At 42.3% G+C, this 26,432-nt stretch overlaps 1 protein-coding gene across 15 annotated transcripts in view; it reads left to right on the plus strand.

The window, feature by feature from the left end:
• CDC14B (cell division cycle 14B) overlaps positions 1–26,432 on the plus strand; it is a 125,186-nt gene that overhangs the window by 37,464 nt on the left and 61,290 nt on the right. For 10 of the 15 annotated variants that reach the window (XR_007719904.1, XM_050761789.1, XM_050761795.1 and 7 more), the window contains exons 2-4: positions 18,791–18,881; positions 19,424–19,499; positions 21,506–21,598. Coding sequence is in view for 14 of the 15 variants with exons in the window: in XM_050761789.1 (XP_050617746.1) it covers positions 18,791–18,881; positions 19,424–19,499; positions 21,506–21,598 (260 nt within the window). In the remaining variant the exon portion in view is untranslated. Of the gene's footprint in view, positions 1–6,336; positions 6,459–16,991; positions 17,510–18,761; positions 18,882–19,423; positions 19,500–21,505; positions 21,599–26,432 lie in introns of those variants that run through there. The other 5 variants (XM_050761803.1, XM_050761800.1, XM_050761802.1 and 2 more) reach the window with 5 other exon arrangements.

The following is a 26,432-nucleotide window of genomic DNA, read 5'->3' on the forward strand; positions in this document are numbered from 1 at the left end:
TGACAAAGGAAACTAAGGTCTTGAACTCTTAATTTTGCTTTTGTGTTGTTTGAAATGTTTGTTCCTTGGTGCCATAAAGAAGTAGCACTTGAACATAAATTGAATTTATTTTAGCAAGGCCATTTTTACTGCAGAAAGGGTACACTCACCAGCAGTTTTGCCACGAGAGTACACCAAACAAAGAAGACAGGGTCATTTATAACCTGACGGACCCACCCTGCTGCTGTGTCCGGTTTCCATTGGCTGGAGCCGTACCTTACGTTCCGTATTTGTCCCGATTGGCTAGCAACTTAGAACTTTTTAAAAGAGGCAAAGGTAGAGTGGAACAAAGGAAGAAGGAAGTAACTTGTGGAATGCTGAGAAAGGTAAAAACACTTTTAAATAAGGAAGGGGAACAGGCTGTGACCTAATGCTTGGACCAGTATAAGCATGCCAGGGCAAATACTTAGGCTAAATTGTGGGAGCTAAACACATAAAGTATATTGATTTTTTTATTACGGCTAGCAGATATTTAAGAATGTTAGCACAGGTCTTTGGATAAATTTTGCTTCTAGGAGAAGTTACTATTCCTAATTAGACGGGGAGGAAAGTCTTTGAAGAGGAACCTCTACTTTACTTTTTACAGTGTCATATTGACGGACAGCATGTGGGATGGGGACTGGAGAGGTTTTTTCCAGTGACTTATGTTTCAGGGCCCCTTGTCGGAAAACAGAAGGAGAAGCAGAGAGCTTGCTGATGGAGCTGTCCCTCTGTTCTCCCCGGGAAGCGCACTGGGAGTCAGCTTTGTGTCTCCAGCCAGGGCTGCAGGGGATAACTAAGATAAGGAAGGATGATGATGAAAGGCAACTGGCTGGAGTTGTTATCGCATCTTTCCATTTCAGAGTGCTAGCTACCGATGCTGTGTTTAACCTTGTGTCTGTGCTGGGAGGGTGGATCTTGTCCTGGCAGGAAATAGCGGTTGTTTGACCACACTGAACAGGGATGCAGAGGACACTAAGGTTGAGGGGGACATAACTGTGAAAGGTGAAAGGCTTCCTCCTCATCCTTCCCTCACTCCCCAGAGGAATATATTTTCACTTATGAACTAACACCAACACGTTCAAACCCACGTAATACTCAAAAAGTGAAAGCTTCCTTCCCTGCCCCCAAATCCCAGTTCCATCTCCTTGGTAACCACTGTAATTCTTCGGTGGGGGCATTTTTCTGTTGCCTTTCTGTTTATTTTTTGATTAATTTAATTTTTTTAGGGATGAGGTCTCTATCGCCCAGGCTCGAGTGCAGTGCTGCAATCATAACATGCTGTGACCTCAACCTCCTGGGCTCAAGTGATCCTCCTGCCTCAGCCTCCCAAGTAGCTGGAACTATAGGTGTGAGCCACTGTGTCTGGCCCTCTGTTTATCTTTATTTTAGAAGATTGTTTATTTATTTATTTTCTTCTTGTCCTTCAGTGGATACAAATCTGTTATTTATTTTTTTCGTTTTTGAGACGGAGTCTCCCTCTTGTTGCCCAGGTTGGAGTGCAGTGGTGCAGTCTCAGCTCACCTCAACCTCCGCCTCCCGGGTTCCAGTGATTCTCCTGCCTCAGCCTCCTGAGTAGCTGGGATTACAGGCATGTGCCACCACGCCTGGCTAATTTTTGTATTTTTAGTAGAAGACAGGGTTTCACTATCTTGATCAGGCTGATCTTGAACTCTGGGCCTTGTGATCCTCCTACCTCTGCCTCCCAAAGTGTTAGGATAACAGGCATGAGCCACCGTGCTGAGCTTAAATCTGTTTATTTTTATACATATAAATTTACCTTAGAAATAAGGCTTAGTTTTGATTTATTTTGTTTACATATATCATGCAATTAGGTTTTTTAAATACTTAGTTGATCCTTGTATGACTGTGGAAAGATTACATATTGATCTACTTTATTAACTTTAAGTGATAGTATGACTGCCATAGTTTAATTATTGCCCTATTAATGACAGTTATTTCCATTTAGTCTTACTGCAGACACTGCTAGAGTGAACACCTGTCAATTGCTTCTTAGTACTCCTATGCCAGGATTTGTCTCAGGTCGATTTCAAGAGAGGGATTGGCTGGGTTACCAGTTAACAGGCATAACAGATTCTGCCAGATTGCCCTCCAGAACGCCCCCATCTATTTACAGCCTCACCGTCTTTGTAAAAAAGTGTCAGTCTAGCCAGGCACAGTGGCGCGCGCCTGTAATCCCAGCACTTGGGGAGGCTGAGGTGGGCGGATCACCTGAGGTTGGAAATTCAAGACTAGGCTGACCAACATGGAGAAACCGCATCTCTACTAAAAATACAAAATTAGCCAGGCGTGGTGGTGCATGCCTGTAATCCTAGCTACTCAGGAGGCTGAAGCAGGAGAATCGCTTGAACCCGGGAGGCGGAGGTTGCGGTGAGCTGAAATCAGGCCATTGCGCTCCAGCCTGGGCAAAAAAAAGAGGGAAGATCTCAAAGAAAAATGTAGCAATCTTCCCACAACCTCTACCTAGGATTGCTATCAATATTTTAATTTTTTCCCAACTGGATGACATGAAATGAAATTTCATTATTTTATAATTTTCATTTTTCTCATTACTAATCAGGCCAAATATGTCACATGGTTTTTGGTCATCTGTATTTATTTTTCTGGTTTGCCTTTTTAATATATGATTATTTTCATTGCACTGTGTGTAATTTTAAGATTTTTATAGAAATAGTTTTATATTTATATCTATTCCTTGTTATGGAAGCTACAAATAGTTTCTCCTAGTCAGTTGCTTTAAAAAAAACAAAAAAGCTTTTAGAGTTACAGAAAAGTTATAAGAATAGTAGAGCATTCCTGTGTCCACCTCATGCAGTTTCACTTTTCTCTAGTGTTGTCATCTGTCTTCATCATCTAGGGCTGCTGTGACAGAATATACTATGCATAGTCTGCCTGGCGTAGACAACAAACGCATTTTGTCACAGTTCTGAAGCTTAGGACGTCCAAGAACAAGGAGCCAGCAGGATTGGCTTCTCCTGAGGACTCTCTCCTTGGCTTGCAGACTACCGCCTTCTCCCTGTACCTCCACATGGCCTTTCCTCTGTGCATTCAGTGGGAGAGAGTGCTCTGGTATCTCTCTCTCTCTCTCTTTTTTTTTTGAGACGAAGTCTCGCTCTGTCCCCCAGGCTGGAGTGCAGTGGCACGATCTCGGCTCACTGCAAGCTCCGCCTCCCGGGTTCACGCCATTCTTCTGCCTCAGCCTCCCAAGTAGCTGGGACTGCAGGTGCCCACCACCACGCCTGGCTCATTTTTGTAAGAGATGGGGTTTCACCATGTTAGCCAGGATGGTCTCGATCTCCTGACCTCGTGAGCCACCGCGCCCGGCCCGTATCTCTCTTCTTATAAGGCTGTCAGTCCCACCTGTATGACCTTGTTTGACCTTGATTTCCTCCTTAAAGGCCCTATTCCCAGTAGTCACATTGGGGGTCAGGGCCTCGGCATAAGAATTTTAGGCGCACAATTTAGTCCATAACATCATCTTACATTACTGTGGCGCTTTAAGAAACCAGCACTGGGCTGGGCGCGGTGGCTCACGCCTATAATTCCAGCACTTTGGGAGGCCAAGGCAGGCGGATCACCTGAGGTCAGGGGTCCGAGACCAGCATGGCCAACATGGTGAAACCCTGTCTCTACTAAAAATACAAAAATTAGCCAGGCATGGTGGCGCATGCCTGTAATCCCAGCTACTTGGGAGGCTGAGGCAGGAGAATCACTGGAACCCGGGAAGCAGAGGTTGCAGTGAGCCGAGATGGCACCACTGCACTCCAGCCTGGGCAACAGAGTTAGACTCCGTCTCAAAAAAAAAGAAACCAATACTGATATATTATTATTAAGTATACTGTAGACTTTATTGGGATTTCACCAGCTTTCCCATGAACCTTTCTCTATTCTGAATTTCAATCCACATTGCGTTTAGCTGTCATCTGCCTAGCCACCTAAGGTCTGTGAAAGTTTGTCAGCCTTTCCTTGTTTTTCGTCATCTTGACAGTTTTGAGGAGAACGGGTCAGGTATTTTGTAGAATGTCCTTCAAATTGGGTATGTCTGCTTGTTTTCCTCATGACTAGACTGGATTTTTGGCATGAGTACCACAGAAGGTAAAGTGCCCTTCTATCACATCTTGTCAGAGGTACATGAAATCCACATGACATCACGGGTTAGTCACAGTCATTTGGTTAAAATCGTGTTTGCTAAGTTTCTCTTCTGTAAAGTTACTGTTTTTCCCTTTCCACACTGTATTCTTCGAAACAAGTCACCTAAGTCCAGTCCACACTCAAAGGGGCAGAGGGGTTAAGCATCACTTCTTGGAGAGAAGTAGCTACGTATATATAATTTGGAATTGTTCTATGAGGAAGATTTGTCTCCTCTGCATTTATTTACTCTATCACTTATGGCAGTATGGATTCATGCATATTATTTTACACTTTGGATTAAAATCCAATATTGTATACTTATTTTGTTGCTCACATTGTTCTTTCTTTGACTGTTGGAGTTTTTCAGGTTGGCTCCAGTCTCACACTTTTCTCCCACCCTGTTTTCTTTAAAAATATGCTTATAGTGTGTTCTGTACATTTAACAGTCTTTTTTCTTAATAACTTTTCCTTTTTGTGTCTAAGTTTTAAACCGTGTATCAGTTAGGCTAGGCTAGGCTATGTTGTGATGGCAGCCCCAAAGTCTTAGTGGCATGTGACAAGCAAAGATTTTTTTTGCTCATGACACATGTCCATCACTGGTTAGGTAAGAACTATTACTCCCGCAAACCAGGCTGGTGGAGCATGGCTACTTCATCTGTAACTTTTTATTGAGCGTAATGTAAATGAAGTCATATTTATTTTATAATACATATATGTAGATATATCTGTAATGTGTGATACATACACACACAGAAATGTGCACAGCTCTGTAAACACCTTGTGAACGTCCTGGGTAAGTAAGTAGCAGATGGATGGAGAAACAGGACATCACCATAGGCCTGGCACGATGGCTCACACCTGTCATCTCAGCACTTTCAGGGGCCGAGGCAGGAGGATTGCTTGAGCCCAGGAGTTCAAGACCAGTCTGGGCAATACAGGGAGACAAAAATTAACCAGGTGTGGTGGCACGCATGCCTGTAGTCCCTACTACTCAGGAGGCTGAGGTGGGAGGATCCCTTGAGCCCAGGAGTTCAAGACCAGCCTGGGCAACATGGTGAAACCCACCTCTACAAAAAATACAAAATTAGCCAGGTGTAGTGGTACGTGTTTGTGGTTCCAGCTACTTGGGAGGTTGAGGTGAGAGCATTGCTTGAGCCTGGGAGGCAGAGGTTGCAGTGAACTGTGATTGCATCACTGCCCTCCAGTCCAGGTGACAGAGGTAGGCTCTGTCTCAGAAACGAAAGTATCATCACACGTCAGGAACCACCCTCTGTGTCATTTCCTGGTGACCACCCCCTTCAAGGACAAACACTACCCTGATTTGTATTGCCATAGATTTGTCTGGTTTTGAAATCTATATGAATGGAATCATACTGTATTTACTCTTTTTTTCTTCCAGCTTTTCACTAAATGTTTGTGTGCATTGTTTGTGATGTGTGTGGCTGTAGCTCAGGCACGCTAATTGCCATGTAATATTCTACTATAAGGAAGCACCCAGCATTCGATTCTATTGTTTCTAGTCATTTGGGTTGTTTTCAGTGTTTGCCTATTATAAATAATGATTCTAGGAGCTTTTAAAAAATACCTTTCTTGGTGAACATGTGTATGAATTTCTGTTGTATGTAAATCTAGAACTGGAATTACTGAGTCAGAAGATGTGCTCTATTTATTTGTTGTATGTAAATACTGTCAGCTTTCTAAAACGGTTGTACTGCCGCTGTCATCTTAAATGCTGCAGGATAGAGGGAGAGGTCTGTGGGGTTTTGCACCATGGATTAGTGGTCTGGCCTGGGAGTAGCATTCTCACCTCTGTTCACTTAACCCTGAAGCAGTCAGCACAAGCAGTCCCACTGTGGTCTGGGATGTGGAGAGCCAGAACTATTATGTTCAACTTTTTAATCCAGAAATAATTAATTTTTTTGTAAATGGTGTGATAGAGGGAGACATTTTTAGACAAATAGTTTTCCTCAGATTTTTGTTTGCCTACGTTCCGTAGATTTAAATAAGAATTCTTACTGACATTACTCTTCAAGTAATTTGTGTTGAATTTTCTTTGAATGCCCCATTATTGCAAGGTTATTTAGAAATGGGTTTTAAATGTTTCCATATTGATAGATTGATAGATTTTTTATGATCTTCTCCTCTAAACTTTTTTTTTTTTTGGAGATGGAGTCTCGCTCTGTCACCCAGGCTGGAGTGCAGTGGTGCGATCTTTGCTCACCGCAACTTACACCTCCCAGGTTCAAGCAATTCTCCTGCCTCAGCCTCCTGAGAAACTGGGATTACAGGTACACGCCACCACACCAGCCAATTTTGTATTTTTAGTAGAGACTGGGTTTTACCATGTTGGCCAGGCTGGTCTCGAACTCCTGACCTCTAGTGATCCACCCACCTCAGCCTCCCAAAGTGTTGGGATTACAAGCGTGAGCCACCGTGCCCCGCCAAAACATTTCTGTTATTGTATTGTAGTCATTGAACATGGCCCTTGTGTATGGTTTCTGCTTTCCAGAATTTGTTGAGATTTCCTCGTGACCTAACACATGACAACTGAATACCCTATTTGAAAAGTTTATGTGTTCTATGTTGAAAACAGTTCTATCTACTGGGTCATGCCACTAATTACTTATTTCATTTTTTTGAAGTGTGTTTAGTCTTCTATGATTATGGATGTACTAATTACTCCTATTTTCACTTGTTTTTGCTTGATAGATTTAAAATCTGTCGTTATGTGTGATGGTTATAATCTTTTGGTAAATTATATCTTTCTTTTTTTTTTTTTTTTTTTTTTTGAGATGGAGTCTCGCTCTGTCGCCCTGTTTGGAGTGCAGTGGCTTGATCTCAGCTCACTTCAGTCTCTGCCTCCCGGGTTCAAGCAATTCTCCTGCCTCAGCTTCCTGAGTATCTGGGATTACAGGTATTCCCCGCCACCATGCCCAGCTAATTTTTGTATTTTTAGTAGAGAAGGGGTTTCGTGATGTTGGCCAGGCTGATCTCGAACTCCTGACCACAAGTGATCCACCTACCTCAGCTTCCTAAAGTGCTGGGATTACAGGCATGAGCCACCACGCCTGGTGATTATATATCTTTAAACATTAAACACCTTTGTCTTTTAATTGCTTTTCATTGTGAATTCCTTTTTTTTTTTTTTGAGACGGAGTTTTTGCTCTATTGCACAGGCTGGAGTGCAGTGGCGCTATCTCAGCTGACTGCAGCCTCCGCCTCCTGGGTTCAAGCAATTCTTCTGCCTCAACCTCCCAAGTAGCTGGGATTACAGGTGCCCGCCACCATGCCTAGCTAATTTTTGTGTTTTTAGTATTTAGATGACGGTTCACCATGTTGGCCAGGCTGGTCTCAAACTCTTGACCTCAGGTGATCCACCCACCTCGGCCTCCCAAAGTGCTGGGATTACAGGCGTGAGCCACCGAGCCTGGCCTCTGAAATCTGTTTTATCTGATGTTAATATTGCTGCTTTCTTTTTTCCTAGCAACTGTATAGCATACCTTTGTCTATCCTTTCATTTCAATTTCTTCTGTAAGGCTTTGTTTTTATTGCCTTTATTAAACATATAGCTTGAGGACTTTTTGGGGTTTTTTGGTTTGTTTTTGGTAGAGATGGTATCTCACTTTCTTGTTCAGATTCAGGGGATCCTCTTGTCTCGGCCTCCCAAAATGCTGGGATTATGTGAGCCCAGCTTAGCTTGAATTTTTTAAACTCATTTTGAAAATCTTGTCTTTTAACAGGTGAATTTTGTTTTGCATTGTAAAATGATAGCTTGTATGTTTGGACTGATTCCCACCATCTTATTCGGGTTTGTTTGCCATAATATTTCTTCTTGTTCTTGGGTGCCTTGCTAACATTTTCTCAGTTTCATTTTCTCTCTTGGTGTAGTGATTTGGAAAGTATGAAAACTTACATAGTTCTTCTAGTGCCTCCCTTAAAAAAAAAAAAAAACTCATTTATAAAGTATTTCAGAGACGCAAATGAGTATGGAGACTAACATAATGTTGGGGGAGATGTCTAGGGCTTCTGTAGATAAGATTACTTTTTTCTATCTTAGTTCCAGACCAGCTGATTGAGAAACACAGGAGTTAAGCAGACAAAGATTAAAATTACCACGCTTGGTTTATCTGTGTGGGCATTTAGATCCGAAGGCAACTGGAATTACTTGCGCAAGCAGTCACTGGCACGTCGGACAACCACAAGGACAAATTCCAGACAGTGCGTCTGCAAACGGGGTAGAGCCTTCGACACCCCGGATCCATGGGTGACTGTGTAGAATAGTGCCTCCTCCACCCTCTTATCTGCGGGGAACATGTAGCACCGGCAAGAAGTAAACATCCGTTATAAATCACATCCCTAAGATTTCAGGGTTATTTGTTGTCACAGCTTATTCTGACGAATGAACTCAATTCATCACAGGGTATAGAACCAGAACCATACTAATTGTAGGTTCGGTCAGTCTGAAAAAGGAGCAGGAAGGATAGTTAGCCTTCTTCATCTCGTGCATTTCTTATTTCACTCTCTGCTCACGGTATTGACTGGGGTGTTAGCTTTTTCCTCTTTGATGTATGGTGCTTTGTAAATTCTAAATACTGACACTTTCTTAGTTTTATACATTGTGTGTTCTTCTCCTAGTCTGTGAGTTATGTTTTTAAATTTTGTTTCTGGGCTCCTGTGTTGAACAGAAATATTAAATCTTTGTGTGTGTGTGTGTGTGTGTGTGTGTGTGTGTGTGTGTGTGTGACGGAGTTTCGCTCTTGTTGCACAGGCTGGAGTGCAGTGGTGCCAGCTCCCAGCTAATTTTTGTATTGAAACACTAAATCTTTATGTAATCAAGTTTCTCAATCTTTTACTTTACAGTTTGGGTGTTTTTTGTTTGGAGTAAAAAAGAAATCCATCCCTGTTTCACTAAGCTGAGTTATTTTCCCATATATTCTTATACAACTTTCATATCTAGGTTTTTAATCCACTTGAGGTATTTTTTTGCCTTTGGTGGGTAGTGGTGTATGGTATGAGATAGGGATCAAATTTCTTCCCTCCCCCACCCCCAACAACACGGACACCAGTTGTCTCACGTGTACTGAGTATTCTTCATCCATCGATGTGTAATGCCCCTAATGTCACATGTGATGTTTCCATGTATATGTGGCTCTCATCTTTGCCTGTTATATCTGTGCCAGTAGTACACTGTGCCAATACTGCTTAAATTCTTGTAAGTTTTAATATATGGTAGAGCAAGAGCCCCCTTCTTGTTCTTTTTTTTTTTTTTTTTTTTTTGAGACAGAGTCTCACTGTCGCCCAGGCTGGAGTGCAGCGGCACAATCTCGGCTCACTGCAAGCTCCGCCTCCCAGGTTCACGTCATTCTCCTGCCTTAGCCTCCCAAGTAGCTGCGACTACAGGCGCCCACCAGCATGCCCAGCTAAGTTTTTGTATTTTTAGTAGAGACCGGGTTTCACTTTGTTAGCCAGGATGGTCTTGATCTCCTGACCTCGTGATCCGCCCACCTTGGCCTTCCAAAGTGCTGGGATTACAGGCGTGAGTCACTGCGCCCGGCCTTCTTATTCTTTTTCAAAATGTTTTTGGTTCTTCTTGGCCCTGTGATCTTCTGGATTAATTTATATGTATTAACATGTCATATTTCATGTAATTTATTACATGTAACATGTAAATTTATTACATTTAATCCATACATTAGCATGCAATTTACATGTATTAGCATGTCAGGTTTCATGAAAAGACCTGTTGAGATTTTGATCAGAATTGCATTTCTTTTGAGGGAAATGACCATCTTTATGATATTGAGTCTTCCTGTTGATAAACCTACTTTATTTCTCCATTTATCCATAAGGGATATGCACATCTTTTTTTCTCTATTACATTTCATAATTGCTTATTACAAGTAGATAGAAAAGCTGTTGGTTTTTGTATTCAGAAACATTGCAAAACTTTATTATTTTATTTATTTGAGTAGTTTGCCGATTCTCATCTGTTTTTTTTTTTTTTTTTTTTTTGAGACAGAGTCTTACTCTGTCACCCAGGCTGGAGTGCAGTGGCACGATCTGGTCTCATGGCAACCTCCGCTTGCCAGGTTCAAGCGATTCTCCTGCCTCAGCCTCCTAAGTAGCTGGGATTACAGGTGCGGGCCACCCACACCTAGTTAATTTTTTGTATTTTTAGTAGAGACAGGGTTTCACCATTTTGATAGGGCTGGTCTCGAACTCCTGACCTCAGGTGATCCACCCGCCTCGGCCTCCCAAAGTGCTGGGATTACAGGCGTGAACCACTGCGCCCAGCTTCTTGTCTGTATTTTTTAGATAGACAATCGCCTGCAAATAAGGACAGTTTTGATTCTTCCTTTCCAGTTTTCTCTGATTTCCTTTTTGTATCTTGATGTCAGCTAGCACTTCCAGTTATTACATTGTTAAATAGAGGTAATGATAATGGGAAGTTTTTCTTGCTTTTTATTTTATAGGGATGCTTCTAAAGTTAAGGTATGAAGTGTGATATTTGCTGTTGCAACAATCTTTATCAGCTTAAGGAAGTTCTCTTTTAGCTCCATTGTTCAAAGACTTAATTGGAAATGAGTGTTGATTTTAATGACTTCCTTTTCTGTATTTAATGAGATAATCATGTGACTTTTTTCTGTAATCTGTTCATGTTGATAGGCTTTTTTTTTGTTTCTACGTTGAATAAGATTAATTTTCTTTTCATATGCTGTTGACCGTTTGTATTTCTTTTCTGAATTGAGTGTTCATAGCCTTTCTAGATTTTTTTCTCTGGGGTTGTGTTAGGGAAAAACTCAAACAGTTTTTCTGCTGTCACACCAACACAGCAATTATCAGCACAAAATACCTCTGTAATATGTGTGGATTTCTGTGGCAGACACCAGTTGGGTGTCCTCCCGTTCAATTTTGACACCATCTACCTGGAGATAGCATCAGATCTCACAGGTTGAGGGTTCAGTCCCCAAAACTACCCCCTTCTTCCCACAAGTCACAAGTCTGGGCCTCAGGAACTTCTGACTGACTGGCTTCAAGTTGGGGTTCCCGGGATCCCCTCTTTGGGTTCAATTAATTTGCTGGAGGAATCAGGGAAACTCGCTTACTAGTTTATTATGAAGGCTATTTTAAAGGATACAGATAAACAACCACAGGAAGAGATGCACCAGGTGAGGTCTGGAAGGGTCCCAAGTGCAGGAGCTTCTGACCCCGTGGAGCTGGGGTACACCACCCTCCGGGCATGTGGATGAGTTCTCACTCACCTTTCTGTCAGCCTCCATGGTTCAGCTCTCCAGAAGTCCTGTGAACCCTGTCCTTTGGGCCTTTAGTGGAGATTTCGTTGCTTGTCCATGATTGAAGGATGGGCAACTGTGTTGAAATTTGATTGGACAAAAAGGGTATAATCTACATGCAGCAAGGCCTGTCTGTTCAGATTCTTCCAGCCTCTCAGGGCAGCATGCCTTCCTCCAGGGGATGGGACGGGATGCTTTGTGGAATGAGGGTCTTACAGCTCACAATCATATTAGAGCCCTGCCTTGGGCTGGGGAGAGGAGAGCAGGAAACGGTTAGAGAGATTCTGTTTCCCAAGGCTGGCTTTCTGAGGTCCACAGCACCCAGCATATAACAAGATATTGTAACAAAAGTTATGGGAGTTGGGAGCTAGGATCTGTGGATCAAAACCAATAGGTATATAATTATAATATCACAGTTGGTGATACTGCTTTGGAGAGACATTTTATCTGTTGTGATAATTAACTTTTATTATAGGTGTTTTCCCCCAAGTCTCTCCTAGTTTTTCCCTTTGTGACTTGTTTTGTGTCACACTTTAAAGTCCTGCGTGTTAAATTATAAAATTATTCATTGTTATGAATTACGTTACTTCCGAATTAGCCAGGACAAATAAGAGGAGGAAGATGAGGATTAAAATTCATTTATCTGGAATATTTTGTATGAGTTCGTGAATAAAACTTGGGAACCAGAAGAAAAAAAAAATAAAATAATTCATTATAGCCTGGGCACGGTGGCTCACACCTGTAATCCCAGCACTTTGGGAGGCCGAGGTGGGCGGATCACGAGGTCAGGAGATTGAGATCATCCTGGCCAACATGATGAAACCCAGTCTGTACTAAAAACACAAAATTAGCCGGGCGCGGTGGCAGGCACCTGTATTCAGGAGGCTGAGGCAGGAGAATCGCTTGAACCCAGGAAGCGGAGGTTGCAGTGAGCCGAGATTGCACTACTGCACTCCAGCCTGGCAACAGAGGGAGACTCCGTCCCCCCCAAAAAAAATCCATTTTAATTTTATAGTTATCTGATAGCTTTTTCAAAATTATTTCCTCTGTGGTGTGTTTTATAAATATGTGATATTAGCATCTCATTTTCTTTTCATACGTGTAAACACCTGCCCCATATTGGATAAGGCCTTCTTTGTTACTGAATTGAAATAATCAGTTTTCTTATAAGTGTTCATATATGTCTGGGTCCAGATTGTACATTGCTGTGCTAAAATCCTATTGTTTTAGTTACTGTTGACTTACATTTGGGTAAGTCTTTGAGGCTAGGACTTAATCTTATGCTTCAGATCCAATAGCCTGTGTTCAGATCCCAATTCTGCCACTTCCCAGCAAGCTTTGTGACCTTGTGCAGGTTAGTCACTCCACCTCCTTAGGGCTAGTTGACCCTGGTAGTACTAACCTCACGGGGTATAATGAGCTGAATACAATACGTGGCTCTGAACTCTCCATCATCTGAACTCTCCATCATCGTTGGTTATCATTGTCATTTGAGTGGGTAATGCCGCTGCTGCTGCTTTGTTAATCAGTACTTTCATGAACATTTGTTCCTCTGCTCCCCATGTTCTTTCCTTCCCTCAAAAAACAAGCGGCTAATACAGATGACAGCCTAATGTCTGTGGTCCTGTCTCTGAGGGGCAGTGTGTGTTCAGGTGGAGCCTGTTCTCTCCTGCTCCCTAGCATGTCAAATCTCCTTTCTGCCTGTCTGTGGTAACTCAGCAGAGGCTGACTTCCCCCACCTGTAGGGAAGCTGTCCGTTTCTCCATTGGCTCTGCCAGGACCTGTGAAGGCCATCCACCCAGTTCAAGGGGGAAATACAAAGTGGAGAAAGTCCACTGTGTCTCTAGGTCCAAATAGGGCTCTTTAAATCTTTCCTATTAACAAGCACATACTTTATTATAATTCCCACGAACTCCTACATATTTCTCTGTTTTATGGTTAATTATCCCCAAATACCTATAGCTGTTATCCAGGAAAATGTTTTTCATTTCAAATTTAACAGATAGTTGCTAAAGGAAAAGGCAGTCAACCTGGAAGCCCAAAAGTCAAATCAAACCTACAGACACATTAGGCCCAAGGATGGATTTTAAGTTTGTTTGTTTTTTTTGTTTTTTTTGTTTTTTTTGAGATGAAGTCTCGCTGTGTTGCCCAGGCTGGAGTGCAGAGGTGCGATCTTGACTCACTGCAAGCTCCGCCTCCCGGGTTCACGCCATTCTCCCACCTCAGCCTCCCGTGGAGCTGGGACTACAGGCGCCCGCCACCTCGCCCGGCTAATTTTTTGTATTTTTAGTAGAGACGGGGTTTCACCGTGTTAGCCAGGATGGTCTCGATCTCCTGACCTCGTGATCCACCCGTCTCGGCCTCCCAAAGTGCTGGGATTACAGGCGTGAGCCACCGCGGCCGGCCTAAATATTTTTACCAACATTTTTAAATCATGAGATTTTGTTTCCTTCTCCCATATCATATTAGTCAAAGAAGCAGGAATGATGATGTGGTGCGACAGGGACGTATAGGCAAAAAGATGACTGCTGCTTTCTGTTTCTGACAACAGAAACATCAATGGGGGGATACATGGATTTTTAACAGGATTATAAAGTTAATCGTCAAGCTTTAAGCAAAACTTTGTAAAGAGCCCTATTTCGGCTGGGCACGGTGACTCATGTCTATAATTCCAGCACTTTAGGAGGCCAAAGCGGGTGGATCACTTGAGGTCGGGAGTTTGACACCTCTACTAAAAATTAGCTGGGAGTGGTGGCATGCGACTGTAATCCCAGCTACTTGGGAGGCTGAGGCAGGAGAATCGCTTGAGCCTGGGAGGTGGAGGTTGCAGTGAGCCAAGATTGCACCACTGCACTCCAGCCTGGGCGACAGAGCGAGACTCCGTCAAAAAAAAAAAAAAAAAAAAAAGCCCTGTTTCTGGTTCCAGGTCCTAATAAATGACCCTCAACCCAGCACCGTAGTTTCTGTAGTACTTTATTGGTGTGTTACTCTAACAATAAAATATTGGCATTATGTAGAGATAATTGCACATCAGAAATAAGTGATTTTCCCCTGCCTGTAATACATAAAATACTCCTTAGGGAATTGAACTTAAGGTTTGGGCTGGGAGGGAAAATTTCTTCCCTTTTCTATCTAGCTACTTTTCTAGTTTAAATTGGGCTTTTTGAAAGAAACTGGAATTGCAAGAGATAGGTAGAAACCAAAACATGTTACTAACCAGTTCCCTTGTTTAAATGCGCGCAAAGGATATTTTCCAGGTTGCCTCCTACTGTGCTCATTAGATGCTTCCTATCTTGATCAAGAGTCAGCTTTGGAAAAACACTGTTAGCCTGCAAGTTGACTTTCTTTTTTTTTTTTTTTTTTTTTTTTGAGACGGAGTCTCGCTCTGTCGCCCAGGCTGGAGTGCAGTGGCCGGATCTCAGCTCACTGCAAGCTCCGCCTCCCGGGTTCCCGCCATTCTCCTGCCTCAGCCTCCCAAGTAGCTGGGACTACAGGCGCCCGCCACCTCGCCCGGCTAGTTTTTTGTATTTTTTAGTAGAGACGGGGTTTCACCGTGTTAGCCAGGATGGTCTCGATCTCCTGACCTCGTGATCCGCCCGTCTCGGCCTCCCAAAGTGCTGGGATTACAGGCTTGAGCTACCGCGCCCGGCCGCAAGTTGACTTTTTAAAAGCGGTGTGATTTTGAATAGGTAATACATGGTACAATGCAAAAGCTGTAAAAAGGCATAAATCTCTCTTAACATTCCCTATTTGCTACCCATGATTTCATCTATAATCGTATACATGTGTATGTAGGATTTAAACTCACACATAGAAGTGGTAGTACTTAACAGTCCATCTTGGCTATCTTTAGTTTTCAGTTTTCAGTTTTTTTTTTTTCTTTTGAGACGGAATTTCGTTCTTGTTGCCCAGGCTGGAGTGCAAAAGCGTGATCTTGGCTCACTGCAACCTCCACCTCCCGAGTTCAAGCGGTTCGCCAGTCTCAGCCTCCCAAGTAGCTGGGATGACAGGCCTGCACCAACACGACTGGCTAATTTTTTGTATTTTTAGTAGAGGCGGAGTTTCACCATGTTGACCAGGCTGGGCTCGAATGCCTAACCTCAGATGATCCATCCACCTTGGCCTCCCAAAATGCTGTGATTACAGGCGTGAGCCGCCACGTCTGGCTAGTTTTCAGTTTTCAGTCTTTAACATTTCTGCCGAACTTCCCATTTGTTGGCTCCATGGAGGTGGCTCAGTTTGTATTCCCACCCACAGGCGATGTATGTGAGTGCCCTCGACCTCCCGACACGCCGCAGCACCTTACCCAACTCTCTTGAGTTTTGCCCGTCTGAGGAAAAAGTAGTACCTCATAGTGGAACTTTGCATTTCTTTTGTGATAACGTAAAACTGAAGTTAGGTATCTTCTCGAGATGAATTTAAAATATTTTTCCATTTTATCTCTTGATTTCGTTTATGTGTCTTTTGCTGTGAAAACTGCTTAAAAATGTGTTTGTGGCTTTTAGATTTTGTATCATTTAGCAAGGTCTTCCCCAGTTGGAGAGTATAAAAAAGAATTCATGGTTTTAAAAATATATTTTAAGAAGTCTTTGATCCATCTGGAATTGTAGAATAAGATTAGGAGGTATGCAGGTTTACTTTTGAGGCAAAAGTATGTATAAAGTAACACTTTCCTACAGAAAACTTGGGAAAACACAGGAGGGAATGAAAATGAACCCCAGTCCCAGCACCTTGGTATCTGTAACAACTGGGATCATGCTTATGCTGGATTTCAATTTTTTTCACTTGAGATTAAAATACAAACACAGGTTTAGAATATATTTTATTTAATGTTTAATTTTTGTGGGTACAAGTAGGTGTATATATTTATGGGGTGCATGAGATGTTTTGATACAGGCAGGCAATGCACAATAATCGCATCATGGAGAATGGGGTATCCATCCCCTCAAGCATTTTTTTGTGTTACAGACACTCCAATTGTACTCTTAGTTATTTTTAAATGTACAATTAAGCTATTGTGGACTACAGTCACCCACACCCTGTTGTGCTGTGAAATGCTAGGTCTTATTCATTTGTACTGGTTTTTTGTTTTGTGCCCATTACCCCCACACTACCTTTCCCAGCCTCCGATAACCATCCTTCTACTCTCTATCTCTACAGTCATTTTAAATGGTTGTTTAAAACGGGCGTCAACATTTCTGTCTTTAAACCATTCCAAACCGTCCCTTTAAAGGAACGCATGACCAGAGGGTTGCCTTTAAATCTTGCACGATTAAAAGAAGAGCGTTTTCTCTGAGGCAGCTGATCTCAGGAAATCTTGCACGATTTTGAAGATGCCTGTTTTCCATCAGACCCGGCCCTGCTGGGTCACTTGGCGGGTCTTGGCGGAGCGAGGGTGCGCTGGGCCCTGCTCCGGGAGAGCGCCCTGCAGGGGCCCGGGCCTGGCTCGGCTGCAGCACCTCCTGGCGGCAGGACTGCGGCGTGGGAGGAGCCAGGAGGCCCCCGCCCCGGCCGGCGTCACCCTCGGGTCTGTCCCTGGTCTGGGACCGAGCCCTTTTGCACGAAGTCCTTTAATCGCTAAGGAGCTTTCCCAGACGCTTCCCGGGCAGGCCCGCTGGCGTCTGACCCACGTCCCCTCTGCGGGGTGTTTGGGACTCGAGCCCTGGCAGGCACAGGCCGCCCCGCGTTCCCCGCTGGGGAGGGAAGGCGGGCGGCGAAGCGGCGGGGCGGGGGCCGGGGGAAGAAAGTAGGAGGTGGGGCGGGGTGCTGTCCCTCCCCGCGCCCTCGTCGCCCACCGGGCTGTTTCCAGGAGTGGGGGACTTCCGGGGTTGCGCTGTCGCGTCCGGCCGTTGGGCCGCCGAGGGGTGTCGCTGCGCCCGCTGCCCCGCGCGGCCCTTTAAACTTTGTTTTTTAAACTTCGGGGGTGTGGTCGCGGCGCCTCCCCTCTCGGCGGCTGGCCGTCCTTGCCTCTGCCCCGCCTTCCAGATGCTTTGGAGTCATGAGCCGGGAGGGCGCGGGGGCCGCTCTGGTGGCCGAGGTGATCAAAGGTGAGCCGGGAGGGCGGGGGCTTCCCGGGGACTCAGGCACCCGCGCTGGGACGGGGCGGGCGGCGCTGGCCGGGAGGTGCCCCTAGTCTGGGCCCCGGCCGCCTCTGTCTCCTGCGCGTGGGTGGCCTCGGCACTTGTCCTCAGGCTCTGGGCTTCAGCGCTCGTGGGCGGCTGTGACCCTAGCGTGCCTGCATCTGAGCCTAGTAGGTGAGCTGCACCTCCCCACCCGCGGGAGCGAGATCCTTGGGCTCTGTCACAGGGATCAAAGGTCCTTGTGGTTGGAAAGGATTAAGCCCTGTCACCCGTTTGAGTGTTTGTGGTTGCAAGAAATTTTAGCTGAGGAGTTTACAAGGAAATAAACGCAGCAGTTGCATGAGTTGAATTGCAGATCCAAAAAAAAAAAAAGTTTACCATTTGGGGAAAGGGTGCCAGCTGGCTCTGCTGAAAGTATATATGTTTTAAAGGCTGTACTTGATTTTGCCACGTTGTGAGTGTATTTTCTTAGCACCACTAGTATTACTATTAGATATTGTGGATGATTTTATTTCACCCGAGGATTTTTAGGCAAGGAATAAGGGTGGAGCCTCCTGAGCCTTACTACTCACTACCATTCTTGCTAACCTCACAGCAGCCTAAGTGCTTTTATGCAACACAGATTCATCTCAGACCCATCGTGCAGAAACCTCTCATTGCTTCTGTTTTAATGGTAATTTGTCTAATTGTAAAAATACCGAAGTAGTGATTCCAAGTTAGAAAGAAGTGATCCCTGAGAACAGTTGGAGAAACATATGGTTTGTTCTATAGCTGTAAGTGATAATTTTGAAGCAATTTTGAAAGCATTCTTTCTCTTTAAGAAAAAAAAAATAGTTTCTTACTGAAATGACTTTTTAGGATGTCTTGAAAAACGTAGTGAAATTCATCTAGAAACTTAGAAGGTTGATGCTAGCCATCATATGCATGCTGCAATTTGCTGAAATGTCTTAATCCAGGCGAGCTAAACTTTTACAAAAATAGGTTTGTTTAGAAATCATGTCACTACATGAAAAATCACCACTTTTGAAACTTACGGTTAAAGGCAGTTTCTCTTTTAAAAATGTGCTCATTGATTATTACCCACCCAAATAGCCGGAATATTTTGTAATTACCCATTACCACTCCTACCATCTGAAACGTGCATGAAATAAAATGAAAAATGGACTTCATCTGAAAAGAGTTGTGTCATGATATATGAAACGTTTTTTGTAACCTGCAGGAAGGAACATTGCAATTTTTCCATTTCAGATCGCCTTTGTTTTGCCATTCTCTACAGCAGACCAAAGAGTGCATCAAATGTACATTATTTCAGCATAGATAATGAACTTGAATATGAGAAGTAAGTATTGCTCTTTCAAAGATTGTAACTTTTTTTTTTTTTTGAAGAATCTAAAGGTATGGTTATAAATGGGACAGCCTGGGAAAATTATAAATCTGTTGGTTGCTAATTACAGGATACTTGTTTTTCACCTGTAGTAATAACATAAACCTTTAGAGTAAAAATAAAAAACCTCCCTAAATTTAAACTTTTAGATTTGCTAATCTAATATTTACACTACAATGAGATATAAATGTGTACTAAGTAAGATATTGTGGTTTTGCCCTTGGAAATATGTGTGGAAAAACACCCTTTTTAATTTAGAAGGTATGTTCATGTTCATTGAGGTTACATATAGGCGTTGTAGCACTTGTGGTATTTTTGAATAGGCATTATTTACTAGAATAGTCTTCCACTAGTAAAACAGTACCTTTAAGTTGTATTGGCCCATAACTATTTGGTATATGCTTTCTCATCTTAATTTGATCTTATAGACCCAAAAAAGGCATTTATATTCAGAGCATCTAGAATGTACATCACATTTTTATTTTTCATTTTTAAAGCTTCTACGCAGATTTTGGACCACTCAATCTGGCAATGGTTTACAGATATTGTTGCAAGATAAATAAGAAATTAAAGGTAAAGTCTTTATTTAAGATTTGACTTAAGTAATCATTGTTAGCTTGAGATGGGGGACGAAGGTAAGGAAAACATCTCTTTTTAAAAACGAAATGCCATGTTTCTCACTGCGGTGGTGTTTGGGACATGCATATGGTTTTTTATTGTATAAGGTCACAGTGTACATATTTGTTTTCTAGAATTTTGAATGGACAGTTTGAGTCATTTGGTTCTAGTTTGAGTTAGTGATGCCCAAATACTTGAAAAGCCAAAGTGGGAATCAGTTAATTAAGTGAACCGTGTATTGTCTGACCTAATGGAACTGAAACCTAACAAGAGAAACTCTTCCCTTGCTCTGGCTGTTGTTCTTTCTGCCTTCATTTTGATGGGGAGTGATAGCAAACTAACAAGAAAGATGAACTCATCTTACTTTCTCTCCTATTTTGAAACTCCCGTGATATTGTACTACATAATCCTTCATACATACAATTAAGGGGCATGAGAATCTAGGGCAAATAGTACGTCATTAAGGCTGTATCACTGAGAGTTATGCAAGTATATTTGTATTGGTTTGAACTTGGACCACATTTGTGTATGTAAAACACTGAATTGTTGGCCATGCACGGTAGGAAGTTATGTATGTACTGCTAACTAGCAGTTCCAAATCAGTCACTGTAAATTCTCAACTAGAAAATACTGCTTTGTGGGACAGGCACTTAAAAAAAACTTTAATGGAGTACAGAGAGGAAATAAAATTTTTTTTTAATTAGAATTTTAACATGCTTTAATTAAAAATTTATGGGTAAGGCAGATGTTTTTCTTTGACCATCAAAGCTCTGTTCACTACATATTGCTACAAAGCTGGAGACTCTTCTTTTTTGCCTTTCTTAAATAGGAGTATAACTATTTATGGCCTTGTGCATTTGAGTTCCCCCTCCTTTTTCCAGTTGCCAGTAGCAGGTCTTTTGTTTCATGCAGGGCTAGGAAGCTAAAAATAATTCTCTCTTCCCCCAGCATTTGTTCCTTTGCTTTAATTTTGGAAAAATTATTTTTTTTTCCTGTACTCAACCATCTGTGGACTTTTAGTCTTTGGGTCAACCAAAAATGTTTCAGTCCATTTTTTCTTCTTCCTTTTCTTTTTTTTTTTTTTTTTTCTTTCCTGAGACAGAGTTTCGCTCTTGTTGCCCAGGCTGGAGCGCAATGGATCATTCTGGGCTCACTGTAACTTCCACCTCCCTGGTTCAAAGGATTCTCCTGCCTCAGCCTCCTGAGTAGCTGGGATTGCAGGCGCGTGCTGCGCCACCACGCCCAGCTAATATTTGTATTTTTAGTAGAGATGGAGTGTCATCATGTTGGTCAGGCTGGTCTCAAACTCCAGACCTCGTGATCCGTCCGCCTCAGCCTCCCCAAGTACTGGGATTACAGGCGTGAGCCACCGCACCTGCCAGAAAAATTTTAACATATAAATAGAAATATATACACATCATGGATGTAGAGCTCGGTAAACTTTCACAAATGAAATATACATAGATGATTATCTTGATCACCAGGTCAGGAGCAGTGCACTGGCGGCGCCTCACAGCAGCCCTCCATGCTGTCTTCCAGTTCCTGTCTCTGCACACGCCTCCCCTGGTTATTCACTGCCCTGGCTTATAACACTGTAGACAATTCTGTAGACCTTTTTATTTTAACTTTTTAAATTTCTTTAAAAACCAAACAGAAGGAAAGGTTGTCTTTTCTATCACTCTTGCTTTGTTCTTTTAGAGGCAGCCCGTGCTTTAAGCATATGTCCATTCATGTCTCCTCCCCTCTTCTCTAATTGTATGTCCATTCTCATCCCAGAATGTGCCTTTTTATGGGAAGGTATATGGTATTTGTGGGTATCAATCTTCATCTTTTCAAAGGTCTTGCTAATAATGCGAATGGTTATACATTGTGGGATTTGGAATTAATCTTCATCACAAAATGAAATTGTGGAAGACTTGAAATTAAAAAGAAAATGCTAACAGCTATTTATTTTTATGCAGTCCATTACAATGTTAAGGAAGAAAATTGTTCATTTTACTGGCTCTGATCAGAGAAAACAAGCAAATGCTGCCTTCCTTGTTGGATGCTACATGGTAAGTATTTGTTTTCCTAATGTATTCATAAAAATGCACACAACAGTGCTTCTTTACATTTGCAGTCAGAATTTTGAAATCAAGATAATGTCTTGATTTCTCTCCAGCAAGAACATGTATTGCTTTTAAAAAATTGACCAACTCAAGGAAGCTGTGCTTATGTGGAAGGAGCGGGTAGATGAGAGATCTCCTGTACCTTCCACTTAGTTTTGCTGTGAACCTAAAACTGCTCGGGGAAAAAAGTCTATATTTTTTTAAAAAGTGACCAACTACTTTGGCAAAGGTTTATGTTATATGGCACTTAAGTGTGGAAAATCGTGCTGCAAAGCATTTCTATTCACTTGTGATCCATTTAGTGAGTTGTAAAATCATCTTACTGGGGTCAGGACCCCACTATTAATTTTCTAAACATTTTTAAGAAAATTAAAGCACATCACTTGAGTGCTTTATAAAATTTGAATCTAGGCATTTTTCCCCTAATTAAGGTCATCTCCTTTCTCATCAAAACATCTAGCAGGAGGCCATGGGATGTCAGTGTTGTCGGAAGATGGGTTACATACCACATGGATTACATACACATGCCATCAGGTGCTCCATTCGGATCATTGGAAACGTGCTTGGAATAGCAGTATTTACATAAGAGTTGTGAATTTCATTTATTTGTAACTGTGATGGAAACGATTTGTTTTTTGAAGAGTCATATTTTGTTTGGCACCCAGTGGATTCATCTGCAGGGGCCCTGAAAGCTGCCATTTTCCAGAGCCAGCTTAGAGTTCCTCCAGGGCAGTACCCCCATGTGTTTGGTGGTAGGAAAGCCGGCCACTCTGTTCAGTGGGGAGTGGCCAGGGGATATTTCTTCCGCCTCCACCCCACCATCAGTGGAATAGTTACTCTCTCCTAGACTTGAAAAAAAGGGTTGCTTTTGGAGCTCTTTAAGTTCTTTCTTCTGTACTTCTAGCTTGCTCCTTACCTCTGGCATGCCTTACCGGACCCTTTTAAAATTATTTTCTGTGAACGTGGGCGGCAGAGGTTGCAGTGAGCCGAGATCGCACCACTGCGCTCCAGCCTGGGCAACAGAATGAGACCCCATCTCAAAAAAAAAGAAAAAAAAAGAAAGAAAGAAAGAAAGAAAAGAAAGAAAGTCTGTGTGTCACCCCAAGAAAGAAAGAGAGTATGGAGAAGTGGGTGTTTTAACTGGGACATTTGGTCTTATTACTTGGCCAGTCAGTGGGGAGAGGAGCCTCCTAGATTAAAATAAATCATGACAGCTTTATAGAAAAAGGGATTCAGCCAGAATTCTTGAGATTCATAAAATATTAAAGGGAACCCTGGAGAAGGGTCCTTGTTGTGACAGAAAAAGTTCCCTCCCTTCTTTGTGTGTCTTGCCTTTACACTGCTCTAGACAAAGTCTGGATGGCTGAAGTTCCATCTAAGTGCTCCTGAGCGGAACTCCAAAGCAGAGGGGCCAGGCCGGGCTACTTCTGGGTCAGTCACTGTCTCTGGTCAGATGAGATGTCCCTGAGATGGTAGCGTCTTGAGGAGCCAGGCACAGGGACTGCAGTGTGAAGAACCCCTCTGAAGGTGGCTGTGGGCATGGTGGGAACTCAGTCAGCGTGGTCTTAAAAACAGAAACAGAACATGTGATAAGTTTATGTTTATAAATAAGAACGCACTCTTTTTAAGTCTTGTTGCTGTTGTTTTTAAACTACTAGTGAACAAACCACAACCCCTTGACGTACTTACTGAAATTTTTTTGGCGTATTTGTTTCCAGTTTTATGTTGGCCTTTTGACTTTGTTTATGGTTGTATTTTGGCCCACAGAAGCTTATTTTTCTATAGTTAACATAGGTTTAGAAATCCTTCCAGAATTTCACACCTTCAGGTTAGTATTGATTTGATTGGTTAGGGAAGTGCCAGGTAAGCAAATTTGGATCTTCACTCGCATTTATTACTCTACCCAGTGAGGAGCTAGCTTGGCAGGAGGATTATAGCTCTTGGCTGTGACAGAAGCCTTTGCAACCATAGCTGGCTGCTAAAATAGGAATTGGGAACTGTAGTGTTGATAGGCAGGGAAGCAGGAGAAAAACTTCCAAGAAAAGGAAATGTATTCATAGTAGAAAAGCAGTGTCAAGATAAAATATGGACACCTCAAAAGATAAAACATCAAAGCAAGTGAAGCTTTGATCTGGTTAAAATGTATTAAATCCTCTGGTTAAAGATTTGTAGAGATGAGTGACAGTTCCCTATAGATCGATCCGCATCCTTGCTAACGTTTTCTGGAGTTGTCGGGAATTTTGGAGAGTGTTTGACTTGGCATGGTAATGTTAAAACAAAACCAAAAAAATCTGGAGGAGGAATCTTTAGGAAGGAAATATTCCAAATAGACTGACTGTTTATTTTTATCAGTCCTTTTTAAATTCAGGGCTTCTGAAAGGAACCATGTTTCCGTCATGCTTGTGTACACAGAAAGACCTAATGTGGGATGGGCAGAGAGTGTGAGATAATCCTTTATGGTTTGTTGGTGTGTGATTTGTGGTGTGGATTTTTTTTGTTGTGTTGTTGTGAGTGGGAGTGTTGTTTTTTTTGTGTGTTGATTGTGTTGGTGATGTGAGGGTGTTGATTGTGGATGTGGTTTTGTTGGTGTTGGGGGTGTGGTTGATGAGGTTTTTGATTTTTTTTTGGTTGTCATGGAAATAAAGTGTTATATTTATTTTTTATCTTAAAAACAGAAGAGGTGAGGCTTCACAAATGTGTAAAATATGAATTGACATGCCCACAGTCAGTCCTTTTGACAGACGGTCAGGCGTCACGTGTGTGTTACAAGAAGTGAGAAGAGCGAGTTGAGAACTCTTGTCTTTATTGTGTTTCGAAGTACTGCTCTTCATGTGGCCCGGTAAATGACTTTCCCGTTCAGCTATCTGAATGGTAGACTCTTAGGTGACAAATTAGAAGCTAAAAATCTTCTGCACCACTGTAAGAGCTGAAAAATATGAAAGATGACTTGAGCTTTTGTTTGTTTATTCACAAAATGGTAAACATACTGTATTGTTTTAAAAATAAGTTTGCTGCCCTGTTTAAGCCAGTGGTTGTGACCTAGCCAGATTGTGGGGTAATGATACTTAACCTGTCATTTCAAAGTAAAGGTGAAATTTTAAGGGGAAATTTTTAAGTGCTTTTCAAAACAAATTCATAATAAAAAAGATCCTTTTGGAAAGAAAAGTTGGAAATTTTGTTTTGTTAATTTTGTTGTAAAAATGTCATACACAAAATCCATATTTGTACTTTCGAGAAATGTAGAAAAATCTTTTAAAAAGAAGCTTTTATATTTATAGAAATAGGACATGTGTACGTGTGTGTATATGTACAGATGGGTGTTGTGTACATATATGTTTTATGTTTACATACAATTTTAAACTTTTTTATTGATACATAATTGTACATATTTATGGGGTACATGTGATAGTTTGATAAATGCATATAATGTGTGACAGCAAAATTAGGGCAGTTGTGGTATCCATCACCTCAAACATTTGTCATTTCTTTGTGTTGAGAGCATTTTAAATCTTCCTGTTTCGAAATACACAGTAAGTTATTGTAAACTATAGTCACACTACTGCGCTAACACTAGAACTTGTTTCTTCTAACTGTACATTTGTACCAACGAACCAACCTCTCTTCACTCCCCCTGACCACACAACGCCCTTCCCAGCCTCTGGTAATTCTTATTTTACTCTTGGCCTCCATAAAATCAACTTACTTAGCTCCTCCATGTGAGTGAGAACATAATGGTATTTGTCTTTCAACTTTGGTTACATCTTCCTGCCACAGCAGTTAGGTTTTCTGAAGATACATGGTATTCATCTCTTCTATGGGTTAAATGTACTTTTGAGGGCTAGCCTGGGAAATTAACCACCATTTCTAACATCTTTCCGTGTGTAAAATAAATGCCAAGCATTTTGTGTATAAAATAAATGACACAAGCAAACTTTTGGCACATAGCTTACAAATTTGCTTTCCTCTAATGTTTAATAGATTACTTTGGTGGAGCTAATTGTAACATGTAGGTTCCCTGTTCAGAATTTATCACTGCATATTATTATTTTTTATGTTTAAGCAGTTCGTATAGCTGTAAGAATGGCTTACCTTGTAAGCATTTGTGTTGAAAATGATGATACTAAATTAAATTTAAGAATATAGTAATTCAGCAATCTGTGAGTAGAATTCTAAATTGCAGTAAATTTGAGATTGCCTCTATGGTTATGATAAGAGCTCAAGGACTTTGTTATTTAATGATGATCTTTTGAATCTGTGGTCCCACTTTTTAAATGATTTTTCTTGGACTCAGAATAGCCAGTGCTGGGTTAAGCTGCCTGCAGGAGGAAGGGATCAGTTGGGAAGTTAAGACAAGGGAGCAGAGAATGAGGATCTAGACGCCTTGGCTAAGAATCCAGTTCAACAAACAGCTGCCCAGATGGGACAGCAGAGGCTGGAGGACAGAATGAGGTCATGACACCCTTCCTGGGCGTCTGTGAAAGGCAGGGCAAATAGCACGAGGCAACTGTCAGTAGTAGCCAGGCCCCAGCTAGTGTAAGGCGAACTGGGCTGAGCAAAGGGAGGGCACAGGCCCTCAGTGGGAAGCTGGTGTTGCCTTGGGAACCGGCCCGGTGGGAGGCAGCTGGCTGCCCTGCTCACACTGCATCACAGTTTGACTTCCCTTGCCACCCGAGGGCTCCTGACAGGCGTTTCCACTGCCTGTGGTGCTCGCTGGGTGCTGTTAACTTGGGGAAGATGTGAGGAGAAAAGGCTCTCTGACGGCTTGAGATCCTTGACTGCA

This window comes from Macaca thibetana, chromosome 15, assembly GCF_024542745.1.
Source record: "Macaca thibetana thibetana isolate TM-01 chromosome 15, ASM2454274v1, whole genome shotgun sequence".
Classification (NCBI taxonomy): domain Eukaryota; kingdom Metazoa; phylum Chordata; class Mammalia; order Primates; family Cercopithecidae; genus Macaca; species Macaca thibetana.